Source organism: Agelaius phoeniceus, assembly GCF_051311805.1.
Source record: "Agelaius phoeniceus isolate bAgePho1 chromosome W unlocalized genomic scaffold, bAgePho1.hap1 SUPER_W_unloc_2, whole genome shotgun sequence".
NCBI lineage: Eukaryota > Metazoa > Chordata > Aves > Passeriformes > Icteridae > Agelaius > Agelaius phoeniceus.
The window spans coordinates 188,780-203,073 of NW_027509867.1; the positions used below are offsets into that span (position 1 = coordinate 188,780).

At 53.6% G+C, this 14,294-nt stretch overlaps 1 protein-coding gene across 1 annotated transcript; it reads left to right on the plus strand.

The window, feature by feature from the left end:
- The first annotated feature begins 4,411 nt into the window (after positions 1 to 4,411).
- Positions 4,412 to 5,326, plus strand: LOC143692617 (olfactory receptor 14J1-like). Its single transcript, XM_077172867.1, has one exon. The coding sequence runs from the start codon at positions 4,412 to 4,414 to the stop codon at positions 5,324 to 5,326; it is 915 nt and encodes a 304-aa protein (XP_077028982.1).
- Positions 5,327 to 14,294: the final 8,968 nt, after the last annotated feature.

Here is a 14,294-nt window from a genome sequence, read left to right on the forward strand (position 1 = left end):
GTTGTCTTTGCTCAGGGAGCAGGTTGCACATGGTGGATAATGCAAAGAGATGGAACAACACGATGTGTACCTCAGGGAGATCTGATTGTGGGGTGAGAATGATATGCAAATATCACTATTTGTTGGATGTTACTGCCATTGTCTGTACATTACACCATACAGACATGAGATAGAAGGAAATGTGTAAGTGTTGAAGATCTGGGCAAGTGGAAGATGGAGAAGGAAATGTGCAAGTTTCGAAGGTCTGAGCAAGTGATAGATGGAGCTTTGAGTGAGTAAGGTGAAAGGGGTGAAATCCTGCAGCTCTGTAGTATAGGGTCTGGATTCAGTGGTCCAGTGTGGGGATGTGATGAGGGCATGATGGGTATTGCTTGTAATTTTTGGGGGAACAGATGGAAATTTTGCGTGAATAAATGCATGATGTGTGGTAGTATGTTGATGATATGGGGATAAGGGGTGGAATGTCCTAGGGTGATGTTATGATGCTTGTATCCCCATTCATGTGTTCTGTTTATGCTGGATATTATGTTCTATGCCTTTAAGACTAATATAATAATAAGACTAATAATAAGTGATGTCTATAGCACAAACCTTAGAAGGGCTAAGACATAAAGGGGCAATTCCTCAAACTACCACCCTGGATTTCAGAATCCATAATATTAATCCCAGGAATTGGGTGATGATTAAGCCATGGAGAGATCAGCCTCTGACTCCTCAGTGGGAAGGTCCCTTTCAGGTACTGCTCACCACCGAATCGGCCGTGCGAGCTGCAGAGCGGGGATGGACTCATGGCAACAGAGTCAAAGGCCCAGGAGAAGAACCCAAAGAGTGGACTGCAACATCCAGGCTGGGTGAAACAAGATTGACTCTCAAACAGAGACAGAGAGACAACCAGAAAAACACCAAGACGCCGAAAAAGTAGAGTCAAGCTTCCACCAACCAGCTCGAGAACTGTCTTGCTGTTTTCATGGGTGAGAATTACCAGCAGCTGTTGAGGAGAAGTACACAAGGGACTGTAAAAGGTAATGGGGCAGCTTCTTCAAGGAAATAAGACAAAGGAAGGAGGGCAAGGCCGGGTTGACCCCTTTGTTCGCTACCAAGAAGGCTCCATAGCCCTGCTGTGGGTAGCAACCCTGTAGGCACGGTAAGGTAGGGACAAAAGGCCAGACCAGACCTCTGTAATTCCTCAGTTGTCTTTTAATTCAGGGACTGGAGGGCAGGACTGAGTTGGCCTCTGTACTCACCCCTAAGATGCACCAACTATGGGTAGCAGCCACACAGGCACGGTAGATGGGAGTCAAAGCCACACTGGACCTCTGGGATGCCCTTTTGTCCGTTCCAAATAAGTGTGTCTAAGGAAAACCTGACTTTTTTTTTCTCCTGTTCCCACTGTCCTTGCCCACATCAACAGATGCTGGTATGACTCATTCAAGAGACAGGGAAATTTTTTCACTTAATTGTTCAAGCAAAATGACTTATAGAAAACAAAAAGGGGGCTTGTTATAGATGAGTGATTCTGTGGTTGAGTCTCACAATTAAGGGGTGAATATTAAATATATGTTAGGAGAAGATTTGTAGATGTACAGTTATCCTTCCCCTCTCCCTTGCATTGCTATCACAGGATGGCCTCAGTAGCTGGGGCATTTGGGAGGGTTGGCTTGTTCCTATGGCAGCACCTGACCTCCAATCAAGGTATGAGACAGTGATCTCCACCACTGGACAGTGAAGAAGGAGTTGATTGACAAGACTTTGGGAGGGGCTAGAGTTATAAAAGACAGAACATCCATTTTGTAGATGAGCACATGGTTACTGAATCCTTTGCTCCTGATGTGATATCCTTTCCTTTCTTTATTCAGTCTTCTTGTTGTATTTTGATAAGGTCTTAATAAAGCATTTACATTTTTGAAAGTGAAAATTGTTTCTCACATGGGGTTGGGGAATCTGTGGCTGGGTTGTCCACACTGGGACAGCTCTAAGGAACAACTTCACTGACCTGGCCAGACCTCCTTAGGAGAGACACTGGATCAATATCAATCACAGAATGCTGCAATCACCTCTTGTATAATAGGAACAGCAAAAAAAGACACCCTTTAAGATAGGAATACATATTTCTTAAAAGGTCTCTGAATTATTTTTCCATAACTGTAATAGGAAATCTTCATAATGAACAGTACTAAAGCACAGGGAAATCAAGGCAGAGCCATGGTTTGTCAGGACTTGCTTGATCCTAATGAGCCCTGTGGTGCATTTGGAGCTGAGCCCTGGAACCTCAGGGCCTGAGAGGAGATTGCACAAACCTTTCCAGGAGTCAAATCAGTAGAAAACCCCAAAGTGTCTCAAAGCATGAATGGGTGCCACTGAGGTCCATCCCCAACACAGGATCATCATGGACTCCTTGGAGGGGAGAATTTGAGGCCAGGATTGACCAAAAACTTCTGAGAGACTCAGTGCAGACAGGAAATTCCTAAGTACCTTAAACAACTTGAGTATCTCAAAGTATTAATGAGCCCCACTGAGTGTCAGTACAAAGCTCTCCAGGGACACGTTAAAGCAGATAATTGGGGCCATGATTGCACAAAACTCTCACAGAGTCTGCATCAAAAGGGAAACACCAAGTACCTTAAAATAACTGAAGTACTCTGAAGCATTAATGATCCCCACTGAGTGTTGTTACTGACAAAGCCTCTCCAGGGACTAATTACAGCAGATAATTGGAGGCCATGATTGCAGAGACCTCTCAGAGACTGCAAGGCCAAAGCCAAAGCCAAAGTCCTTTGAAAAACCTGCAGTCCCTGCAGGGAGCATGAAGGAGCCCCCAGGGCCATTGCTGAGCAAGGCTCCCCAGGGACTCCTTGCAGCAGATCCTTGAGGCCACTGGGATGTGGGCTAGGGGGGGATGCTGAGGGCAGCACAAGGGGCTGACAGTGCCCAGCCTGGCTGGGGCTGTGCCAGGAGGCCCCAGGGCCTCAGCACAAGGTGTCTCCTCCCAGCCCTTGCTGGCACAGACCCTGCTGTGGCCCAGGGCACCAAGACTTGGCTTCTCTTTGTCCCCACCTGTCATCACTGCCTGCAGTTCTCTGCTCTGCCTGGGGCCTGGGGACACTTGCTCAGTCGTGTCCCTCTCTGGGACCCATTAAAAGTCCAAGAAACTTTGGAGTTGGATTCTGCCTTGGAGTTCTGGAGAGGTTTCTTCAGCTGCCTCTCAGGGACTGATGTCCAGGGCCTGAGCACAAAGCCCCAGAGGCTGATTAAAGTCCTTGTGCTGTGTCTGTGCTGCTGAGCTGGGCTGGGCTCCTGGCACAGAGGCAGCTCCTGCTCACCAAGAAGAGCTTCAAAAGCACATTTCTCTGGATGAGCAGCTCTTGTGCCAGCCCAGCAGGGCTGGGGCACTGCCTGCAGCCAGCCCGGGCACAGCCCAGAGGCACAGAGAGCTTCAATCAGTCAGGGCTGGGAAGGGGCTGAGAAGTGCCTGGGGCACAATCACTGCCAGCCCTTGGCACAGGAACCTCTGGCTGCAGGACAGTGCAGCTGCAGCTCCTGGAGCCATCTCCTCAAGCTGGAACATGCCAATGCCTGCAGAGCCTGTGAGTACATTCTCTGCTTGTCTCTTGTGCAGAGCAGCCAGGGGTGCCCAGGGCTGTCCTGCAGAGCAGGGTCCTGCAGCCCAGGGCGCTGTGCTGGGGCAGGGACTCTGCTGCCTGCCAGGGACAGCTCTCAGCCAGCCCTGGCAGCTGCTCCCAGCACTGGGGGACAAGATCTGGGTGGCAGGAGACAGCTGGTGAGGCTTGGAAGTGTTCTCCTTGTGTGGGGAGGATGCTGCATTGTTCAGGACTGCTCCTAGCATGGCAGTGAACTGCAGAACATTTCCAAGTAGATTATACAGGGAGCACAGCAAGGGAGGAGCTGAATAAAAGGGAAAATCCTGCTTTTTAATCTTCTGCTCTGGGTTGCTGGGATGAGAATCTGCATGTATATTTCCATCTCTAAGTTCAGGTAGAATAAAATAAAGACATTTTCCCTGAGATCTGCATAAACCAGGCAGTGACAGAAATCAGCACAGAGACCCCCACAGGCAGCATCAGTGTCCCTTTTCCAGTCTCTTCAGGGTTGCTCTGACGTTGCCATCAGAGCCTGCAGAGCCAGAGCTGCCCCTGGGCAGTGCCTGAGCTGGGAGGGCTCTGCAGGGCAGAGCTGAGCTCCCAGGGCTGGGCTGGGCTCTGGCAGCACTGGCAGGGCCCAGCCCTGGGCACAGGGAAGCAGCTGCTGGCAGGGACAGCTCCAGGCAGCAGAGCCCTGGGCAGGCAGTGGGGGGAAAGTGCCCCCAGGCTGTGCTGGGATATTTCAAGTCCTCTCCAAACCCAACTATTCCATGATTACTTTTTTTACAGATCCCCATGCCAAGGCAAAGCAAATGTCCAACAGCAGCTCCATCAGGCACTTCCTCCTGCTGGCATTGGCAGACACGCGGCAGCTGCAGCTCCTGCACTTCTGCCTCTTGCTGGGCATCTCCCTGGCTGCCCTCCTGGGCAACGGCCTCATCATCAGCGCCGTAGCCTGCGGCCACCACCTGCACACGCCCATGTTCTTCTTCCTGCTCAACCTGGCCCTCAGCGACCTGGGCTCCATCTGCACCACTGTCCCCAAAGCCATGCACAATTCCCTCTGGGACACCAGCAACATCTCCTACATAGGATGTGCTTCTCAGCTCTTTTTCTTCCTGTTCTTCATCTCAGCAGAATTTTCCCTCCTGACCGTGATGTGCTACGACCGCTACGTGTCCATCTGCAAACCCCTGCACTACGGGACCCTCCTGGGCAGCAGAGCTTGTGCCCACATGGCAGCAGCTGCCTGGGCCAGTGCCTTTCTCTATTCCCTGCTGCACACGGCCAATACATTTTCCCTGCCCCTGTGCAATGGCAATGTCCTGGGCCAGTTCTTCTGTGAAATCCCACAGATCCTCAAACTCTCCTGCTCCAAATCCTATCTCAGGGAAATCAGGCTTATGGCTGTAAGTGTGTGTTTAGCACTCGGATGTTTTGTGTTCATTGTTTTCTCCTATGTGCAGATCTTCAGGGCTGTGCTGAGGATCCCCTCTAAGCAGGGACGGCACAAAGCCTTTTCCACCTGCCTCCCTCACTTGGCCGTGGTCTCTCTGTTCATCAGCACTGCTGTATTTGCTCACCTGAAGCCCCCCTCCATGTCCTCCCCATCCCTGGATCTGGCCCTGTCAGTTCTGTACTCAGTGGTGCCTCCAGCCCTGAACCCCCTCATCTACAGCCTGAGGAACCAGGAGCTCAAGGCTGCAGTGGGGAGACTGATGACTTGATGGTTTCAGAAACATTAAACTGCTGGCCAATTTCTACAAATCACTTGTAATAAAAGTCATCTTTAATACTTCTTATTGGTTTCCCAGTGGAGGTTTTTTTTCTTTGATTTAGTTTTTTCAATATTGTCCACAAATAAAGGTCATTGTTTGTGCCATTTCTTGTTTTGATTCACTCCCCATTCTCTTGGCCACAGACTGTGTCAGTGAGGGGCTGCACTCTTGGTGGGTTTAAAGGAACTAAAGGATCTCCCAGCAGAGTTTCTGCAGAGATGCCCTTTTGTTGCCTTCTCTGGAGCTGCAGCAGCAATGTCTGTGTGCAGAGCTGGGGCAGATCAGTGCTGGCCCAGCAGCTGTGCCCAGCAGCAGCAGCAACAGCAGCACTTGGTGTTGCCAGTGCTGCTGCCGTGGCCCTGCCCCGCTGCCCTGGTGGCCCTGGTGTTGCTGCAGGGCCTGAGTGCTCTCGGGGCCGGGCACAGCCCTGGGGGTGGCAGTGCCGGGGCTGCAGCAGGGACAGGCCATGGGCACTGCTGGGGCAGCGCTGACGCCTCAGCCCAGGCCCTGGGGGCTCCAGGCTCCTTTCCCAGGCTCTCTCAAGAACATGGCCAGGCCAAGGCTCAGCACAGAAACCCCGGGGAGCAGCCCCAGGCTGGCCGTGGGCAGGCTGGGGGCAAACAGCATGGCTGGGGCTCTGCAAGGGCCCTGGGGCAGACGGGAAGGAGCAGCAGAGCAGGGGCTGATCCATGCCCAGTGCGCTGCACAGCCCAGGGCAGCGTCCCAGAGCGTCCTCATGCAGCTGCCAACAACATCCCCCCTCTGCAGCCCTGGCCTCTGCCCCAGCTCACACAGGTGCCCCATCCTTGCAGGCACAGACACGGCAGCACTGCCTCAGCAGCCCCTGCTTGCATTGCACACAGCAGGGCCAGCACCCCCATGCTGTTGCTGTGGGGACATGAACCTGAGGGAGCACAAATGCCATCAGCCCCTGGGGCCAGCAAGGCCTGCGGGACACCAGGGAAACCACTCAGCTTTGTCCTGGCCTCTGCACTCAGCCAGAAAGTTTGTTCCCATCAGCTGGGAGTTTCCTGTGCCACTGCAGACGCTGTTGCTCAGAGCCAGGGCTGCCTGGCAGCCAACCCCAAACTGCCCTGAGCATTTCCTTGGCTTCACCTTTACTTTCTTTACTCTTCCCTGGTACAAATTTCTCCTTCTTCCCACCCCTGTTCCCTCCCCTGCAAACAGCCCATCCCTGTTTGCCCTTTCTTCTCTGGCCCCACTCCCCATTGCAGTTCCTGACTTGGCCCCATGGGAACGTCCCTTGGGCAGCAGGATCATCCTACAAGTGCTGCAGGAATTGTCTGCAGGCTCCTGCAGTGCCTGCTGCTGCTCCCTTGCCAGAGGCACCCCAGGCCAGGGGGCACATCTGGGCTGCGGTGTCTGCCTCTGGGGCTCCCTGTTCTGGGCAATGAGGAGGAGCTGCAGAGGCTCTGCAGGACTGACAGGATGGGCTTTGGGGCTGCCAGGAGAAGCTGAGGGACCTGGGCTGCTGGAGTTTCTTAAGCGGAGGCCCAAAGCTCATCCTGCAACTGCTCCAAGGGTGGTTTCAGAGAATCCCAGAATCAGCAAGGCTGGAAAAGACCTTGGAGATCATCAAGTCCAACCTGTGCCCTGACACTGCCTTGTCTCCCCTGAGCCTCCTCTTCTCCAGGATAAACAACCCCAGCTCTCTCAGCCACTCCTCACAGGACTTGTGTTCCAGATCCCTCCCCAGCCTTGTTGCCCTTCTCTGGACACGCTCCAGCCCCTCCATGTCCTTCCTAAATTGGGGGCTCAGAACTGGACACAGCACTCGAGGTGCTGCCCAACCAGTGCCGAGCACAGGAGAAGAATCCCTGCCCTGCTCCTGCTGGCCACACCATTCCTGATCCAGGCCAGCAGCCATTGGCCTTCTTGGCCACCTGGGCACACTGCTGCCTCATGTCCAGCCTGCTGTCCATCAGTCCCTGCAGGTCCCTTTCTGCCTGGCTGCTCTCCAGCCACTCTGTCCCCAGCCTGTAGAGCTGCAGGGGTTGTTGTGGCCAAAGTGCAGGACCAGCACTGGGACTTGTTAAACCTCACCTTGTTGGATTTGGGCCCTGGATCCAGCCTGTCCAGGGCCCTGTGCAGAGCCCTCCTACCCTCCAGCAGATCCACACTCCCAGACAACTTGATGTCACCATGGTTCCATGTGTCCCCAGTGTGTCACAATGGTCTCCATGATTCCATGAGGCCCCCCAGTGTTACAATATCTCGTTGATTCCATGGGACCCCTTGGAGTCACCAAGTCCCTTGGATCCTTGGGCCCTGCAGTGTCACAATGGATCCTTGGTTCCATGAGGCCTGGCAGTGCAGCAATGCTCTCCTTGGTTCCACAGTGGCACAATGGCCTCTTGGTCCCAAGGGCCACGACGGTGTCAAACATGTTTCCTTCATTCCAGGAGTCCCTGAGGAGCAGCCCTGGCCCCTTGGGTCCATGGGGCCCTGCAGTGTCACAATGGCCCCATCATGACACCAGGTCCTGCTCTGTCACAATGGCCCCTTGGTTCCACAAGACCCTGCAGGGTCACAGTGGCCTCTGTGGTTCCACCAGGACCCAGACTGTCACCATGGACTCCTTGCTTCCATTCAGCCCCACAGTGTCACCATGGCCCCTTGGCTCTGTGCTGCCATGTTGTACACAGTGTCACCATGGTCCTCTTAGTGCCACCAGGCCCCTTGCAGTGTCACAATGGCCCCTTGCTTCCCCAGGGCCCTGCAGGGTCACAATCATCAGAGAATCAACCAGGCTGGAAAAGACCTTGGAGAGCATCAAGTCCAACCTGGGACCCAACACCACCTTGTCACCCAGGCCATGGCACTAAGTGCCACATTCAGTCTTTCCTTAAACACCTCCAGGGATGGTGACTCACCCACCTCCCGGGGCAGCCCATTCCAATGCCCAATCACCCTCTGTGTGAAGAATATTTCCAATGTCCAGCCTAAACTTCCCCTGGTACAGCTGAAGGCTGTGTCTTCTTGTCCTGTCAGTGTTCCCTGGGAAAAGAGCCCGACCCCCACCTGGCTGCACCCTCCTGTCAGGGAGTTGTAGAGAGTGATGAGGTCACCCCTGAGCCTCCTCTTCTCCAGGATAAACAACCCCAGCTCCCTCAGCTGCTCCTCGCAGGACTTGTGCTTCAGACCCCTCCCCAGCCTTATTTCCCTTCTCTGGACACGCTCCAGCCCCTCCATGTCCTTCCTAAATTGGGGGGCCCAGAACAGGACACAGCATTTGAGGTGCTGCAGAACCAATGCCAAGCACAGTGGAAGTATCCCTGCCCTGCCCCTGCTGGCCACACCATTCCTGATCCATAGGAGTGCCAGGGGTTGGATGAGGGAAATGGTGGGGAGGGAGTGGGGACAAAGCGTTATTGATTGTCAGCCATAAAGGGTTTTGATTTTTTTTGATATCTGTTCAGACTGGATTACGAGGTGCTAGAAGTCAAAATCAAATGGACATTCCTGATACCAATCTATACACAGGAAAAGAAAACTTAACAGGACAAAACACTTCTCTCTGCATTGTTTTCAAGACAGTGTATTCACTTAGAATACATGTCTGAAATCTGTCTAATTATTCTCAGAATAAATGAAAACATAGAATATTCCCTGTGGCTTTTGTTGTTCTTGATTTTTTGCACAAATGTTTATGAGCTTTCCTCACTGAATTCCTGAACTGAAGAGCTCAAGAAAGAAGAGGCCTCTGGAGTAGTAAAACTCATTAGCAACCTCCATGGATCCATGCCGATGAGAGCAGCAACGAGCAGAAATGGGCACAGCTTTGTGGCTGCCCCAGCTCTGGCATGGGCCCTGGGCCTGGAGCAGGAGCAGCTCTTGAGGGCCCCAAGGCCAGGGCTCTTGTGCTGCCCTGGGCAGATGGGATGGCAGCAGGGGCTGCAGAGCTCTCAGCACCTCAGGCCGAGGGGAGCAGGGCAGCCAGGGAGCCTCCTTTGGCCTTGGCCAAGCACCTTCCCCCATGGCTGGGGCTGAGTCCTGTGGCAGCTGCAGCTGCTGCTGTGCCCTTGGCAGGGGCTGAGGCCGTGGGGCCAGTGGCCAGAGCAGCCTGGGCTGAGCAGAGCTGTGGGGCCAGAGCCGGCTGGGCTGGGCTGGGCTCAGAGAGGCCCTTGGTGCTGCCCAGAGCTCAGGGCAGCTGGCAGAGCTTGCAGGGAGCTGGGCTGGGCTCCGAGAGCCTGGCCCAGAAACCATCAGTGTCCATCTCAGCCTGGCTGAGCGTGCAGGGGCAGGACTCAGGCCAGGCCTTGTGGGGCAGGGCCAGCGCCTGTGCAAGGCATTGCAAACAGGCAAGTGGCCCAAAGAGGAGGCTGCTCTGTGCCCTTGGTGGCAGGGACAGAGCAGGGAGGTGGCCCAGGACATTTGTCAGTGCCAGCCTCTGTGCCCATGTGTTGGCAGCCCTGGCTGCTGAGCCCAGCTTTGGCCTGGGCTGAGTTTGGCTGTGGCCCAGCTCCATCCTCCTGCGGGGCTCAGGGCCTGTTCCCGGCCATGGCCAGCCCTGGCTGCCTCTCTGCTGGCCCAGAGGCCGGCAGAGCCCGGGGCAGGGCTGTCTGTGCAGCCCCACAGGTGCCAGGGGCTCTGCAGGAGCTGGCAGAGGCTGCCCAACAGGGAGGCCATGGGGCACAGAGCCCCAAGGCTGCTGTGGGCACCACGGCACAGGGGCCGTTCCCAGCCGCAATGCTCCTGGCCTGGGCTGGGCCTGCACAGGGGCTGGGCCACCATGGCTGGGCCAGCACAGGGCCACAAAGGGGCCACGCAGCCGCTGCCGGGGCTGACAGCAAGGCCAGGCACACACAAGCAATTGCTGAGCATGGCCTGCGCTGGCCAGGCCTGACTGTGCCAAAGGCAGAGCTCAGCTGCCCTTGGGGGCTGCAGCAACACTCCAGAGCCCAAAGAGCCTCCATGGCTGGGCTGGAGACCAAGGCTGCAGCAGGGAAATGCAGGGCTGCTGTGGGATGGGGAGGCCATTGAATTCCAGCACACACCTCAGCTCTCTGATGATCCCAGCACCATGCTGGGCCCTGTTTCAGACTGGAGCAGAGCAGATGTTGATGGGACAGGAGCCCTGAGGAGCTGTCAGGGCCCTGCAGCTTGCAAGGTGCTCTGCTCTCCCTCAGGTGCTCTTGGAGAAATCCAATCCCAGCTGGGCTCCTCAGGGCACAAGTGGCACTGCCTGTTCATGGGCACACATCTGATGTCTGCCTGGAAAGGGGCACAGGTGTTAATGCCTTTTTTTTTTCATAATATACAAACAAATCTTTTTTATCTGTGTCAATTGAGCATTCTTAAGAAATGGCAAAGTTTTCCAACCAGGGACAGGAATTTTCTGGATCTACTGGATTCTTTGACTGATGGCAGAAGAAGAAATACTGATTTTCCCCTCTCCCTTTGCCACCAACATTCAGTCTAATATTTCATGACCTCCTTCCTTTAGGGGTTTCTGTCCCTCCTGGTTAAATGGCCATGTCTTAGGACATCTCTTCATTTAGAGCAGCTGGACCTATGTCTTTCGTATTGCTCCAAGACTGCCTCCTGTAGATGTTGTCTGGTCATTCCAATGCATCTCCCTTGACGGCCATCATGCTTTGAGCTTCAGGGAATTGCCCAATCTTTCAGAAGTTTAAATATTTCCTTAGTTGTAGTTTTTTCATTTATATCACCTCTTCTTATATCTTTGTCTAAAATCCTTAGTGTATGGAAATCCCTTGTGGATGGTGGACATGTCAGATGTTGCTGCAACGTCAGAAGGAGCCGGGGGAAGTGTTTTGATGTTTATTACATTTTATCATTTCACATTTTTTATGCTGGCCATGAAGAGAAACCTTTCTGTGCCTCTGAGTCTCACCAGTTCCTGACCCCCAAAGGACACAAACCTGATGAGTTTTGGTTCCCATGCCAGTGGCTGCACTTGGACCTCCCTCCATAGCCAGAGCAGAGCTCCCTTGTCCCAGAAAGTGCCTGGCAAAGGAGGAATGAATGAAACCGGACAGGCTGTGGGAATCAGGGGCAGGGCAGATCCAGGGAGAAGAATGACTTTTGCATTTGATGGGGCTGTGCCTTCCCTTGGCTTTGTTGGCTGACAAGAAATGAACATCCCTCTGTGTCTCGGGCAGCTCCTTCTGCAAGGAAAGCAGGTGGGAGTTGGAGCCAAGGAGCTGAAAGCTGCAGGTGCAGCCTGGGCTGGAGGGAGCTCAGCTTTGCACAAGGCTGCTCTGAGTGCCAGGGCTTGGATGGGGGAAATGGTGGGCTGGGGGTAGGGACAGAGTCTGATTGATTGTCAGCCATGAAGGGTCTTGATTTTCATATCTATTCAAACTGCATGAGGAGGTACTTGGATTCAGTGTCAATTGGAGATGGCTATTAACAGTGGAAAAACAAAAACCTAAACAGGACCTTAAAAATGTTTTCTCACAGTCTTTTTAAATAGAACATATTCAGTTGGATCCACTTCTGAAATCCCTCTTATTAACCACACAAGATTTGGAAATTGAAATGTAATTAGTCTCAGAGGCTTGGCTTGTTCAGGTGTTCTGAATGTTCATGAGCCCTGGGACACTGAATTCCTGCACTGAAGAGCTGAAGGCTGAACAAGCCTCTGGAGCAGTGAAATTCAGCAGCAGCCTCCAAGTTGCTGAGGATGTCAGCAGCCCCCAGTGAGGCCATCCCTGCCCAGAGACCGTGGGGGAATGGGCAGACAAGGAGAGCGTCCCTGGGGCTGGGGCAGCACAACTCAGAGGCACCAGCGGCTCCAGCTGGGCAATGGAGTGTGGAATGGGGCTGGGAAAGCCCTGCCTGGGCTGGGCCAAGCAGCACACACAAGCCCTGACTCCCATTCCCCAAACAACTCTCTCACGGAGACAATTAAAAGGAATTACAATTGTTTGTGTCCTCTGAGTTGGATGTGCTGGAGAAATACCAACAAGGGATTGTCAGGAGCTCAAAGCAACTAAACAGCCTTTACTTGAAACTTTAGAAAATCAGAGAAACTTTGGCAAAAGGTTTAATACAACATTCAGTCAACAAGAAACATTTCTCATAACATTAACTTTGCTCATTCAACTTCACAAACTCTAAGCCTGTTCCATTTTAAGTTACTCAAATTTTGAAGAAGAGGGAATAAGAAAAAGACAAAAAAGATACAGAGAAATACACACACAGCTTCCAACTCCTGGATTCCAGCAATGTTCAGATGGAAATTCCAAGAGGATGCAGGGTCAAGATGTGTGCTTGCCTTGTGGTCAGCCTTCAATACACCTTGGTCTCCCTGGGTCCTTCCCCCAGGTGGGGCTTGGGCTCATTTGGTCCCTCAGGAGCTGGGCTGGGGCTGCAGAGGTGGCTGTGGAGCATTGCCTGTGCTGTGCCAGGGACTGGCAGCCACTGCTGGGCTGGGATAGAGGCTCTGGGGGGATTGGGGTTCCAGGGCAGGGCAGGGCTGGGCTTCCAGGGCAGGGCAAGGCTGGACCTGCCCCTTTTTCCCCCACACACATGAAATGTTTCCAGCCAACAATCTCCTCCAGGCTGTCTCAACAGGAAATGTTGGAGGTGAAATCCCAAATTTGGCCATGTGTGCCTGGCCCAGAAGGACAGTTCTTTTCCATAGGAAGGAAAGCACAGAGCCCCAGTGTTTGGAAGGCAGGAGAGAGCCTCAGTAGGCCAAGGCCATCCAGACTTGTCAGGAATGGCAGATTTTGTCTGGGAGCAGTCTTTGGATATAGGGAATTTGGAGGTGGAAGCCGAATCTCACCCATGGGTTCCTGGAGAAGGTGGACAGTTCTTTCCCATAGGAAGGAGAGCATGGAGTCTTCCCCAGTGTTTTAGGGACAGATGAGATGTGACCCTTGTGAAACCATTGCCAGCCAGACTTATTCTGGCAATATTCCTATGGGAACAATCCCTGGATATATGGAAATTTGGAGGTGAAATCCCAATTCTGGCCATGGGTGCCAGGACAAGAAGGAGAGTTCTTTTCCATAGGAAGGAAAGTACAGAGCCCCAATGTTTCAGCAGCAGATAAGAAGAGACCCTCAACATGCCAAGGTCAGCTGGACCAGTCAGGTGGCCCCTGGGGGGCCAAACCAGCCAGACCTGTTCTGTGTTCCATTGGTTTTGTGGGACCCCATAGTGTCACAATGATGCCTTGGATCCATGAGGCCCCACAGTGCCCTAATGGTGACTTGTTTCCATGGGGTGCCACAGGGTCACAATGGCTCCTAGGTTCCAGAAGGCCCTGCAGTGTCACAATGGTCCCAACAATTCCATGGGGCCTTGCAGTGTCACAATGGTCTCAGTAGTTCCCCAGCCCCCACAATGTCACGGGACTGCTCTACTCCATGAGCCCTGCAATGTCACAATGGACCTTTGGACCCTGGGGGTTTGTGGTGACCCACTGGTCACCTTTGGCTCCACAGTGTCACAATGGACCAATGATGACATCAGGCCCTGCAATGTCACAATGGAGCTTTGGTTCTATGCAGCCCTGCAGTGTTCCAAAGGCCTCTTGGTTTCAGGAGGTCCCACAGTATCACAATGGTCGTCTTGGTTCTGCGGGGACCCCCAGGGTCACAATGGTCTCACTGGTTCCATGAGGCCCCACAGTGTCACAATGGTCCCTTGGTCTCACAGGGCCCCACAGTGTCACAATGCTCCCTTGGTTCCATGGGCCCTGTGCTGCTGCATTCCCCCCTCCCCTTCTCAGGCCGCCCTGCCAGCTGAGAAATGCTCCTTGGGGCTCGGCCTTGGCCAACAGCCCCTGGGCTCAGCTCCTCTGCAGCTCATCACAAACACTGTCTGCTCCAGGCACTGCTGCTGCCCAACCAGCTCCTGCTTTCTGGAGGAGCAGCCCTGGGAACTGCTTTTGTTCCCTCAGTGGCACAACATCCCTGTT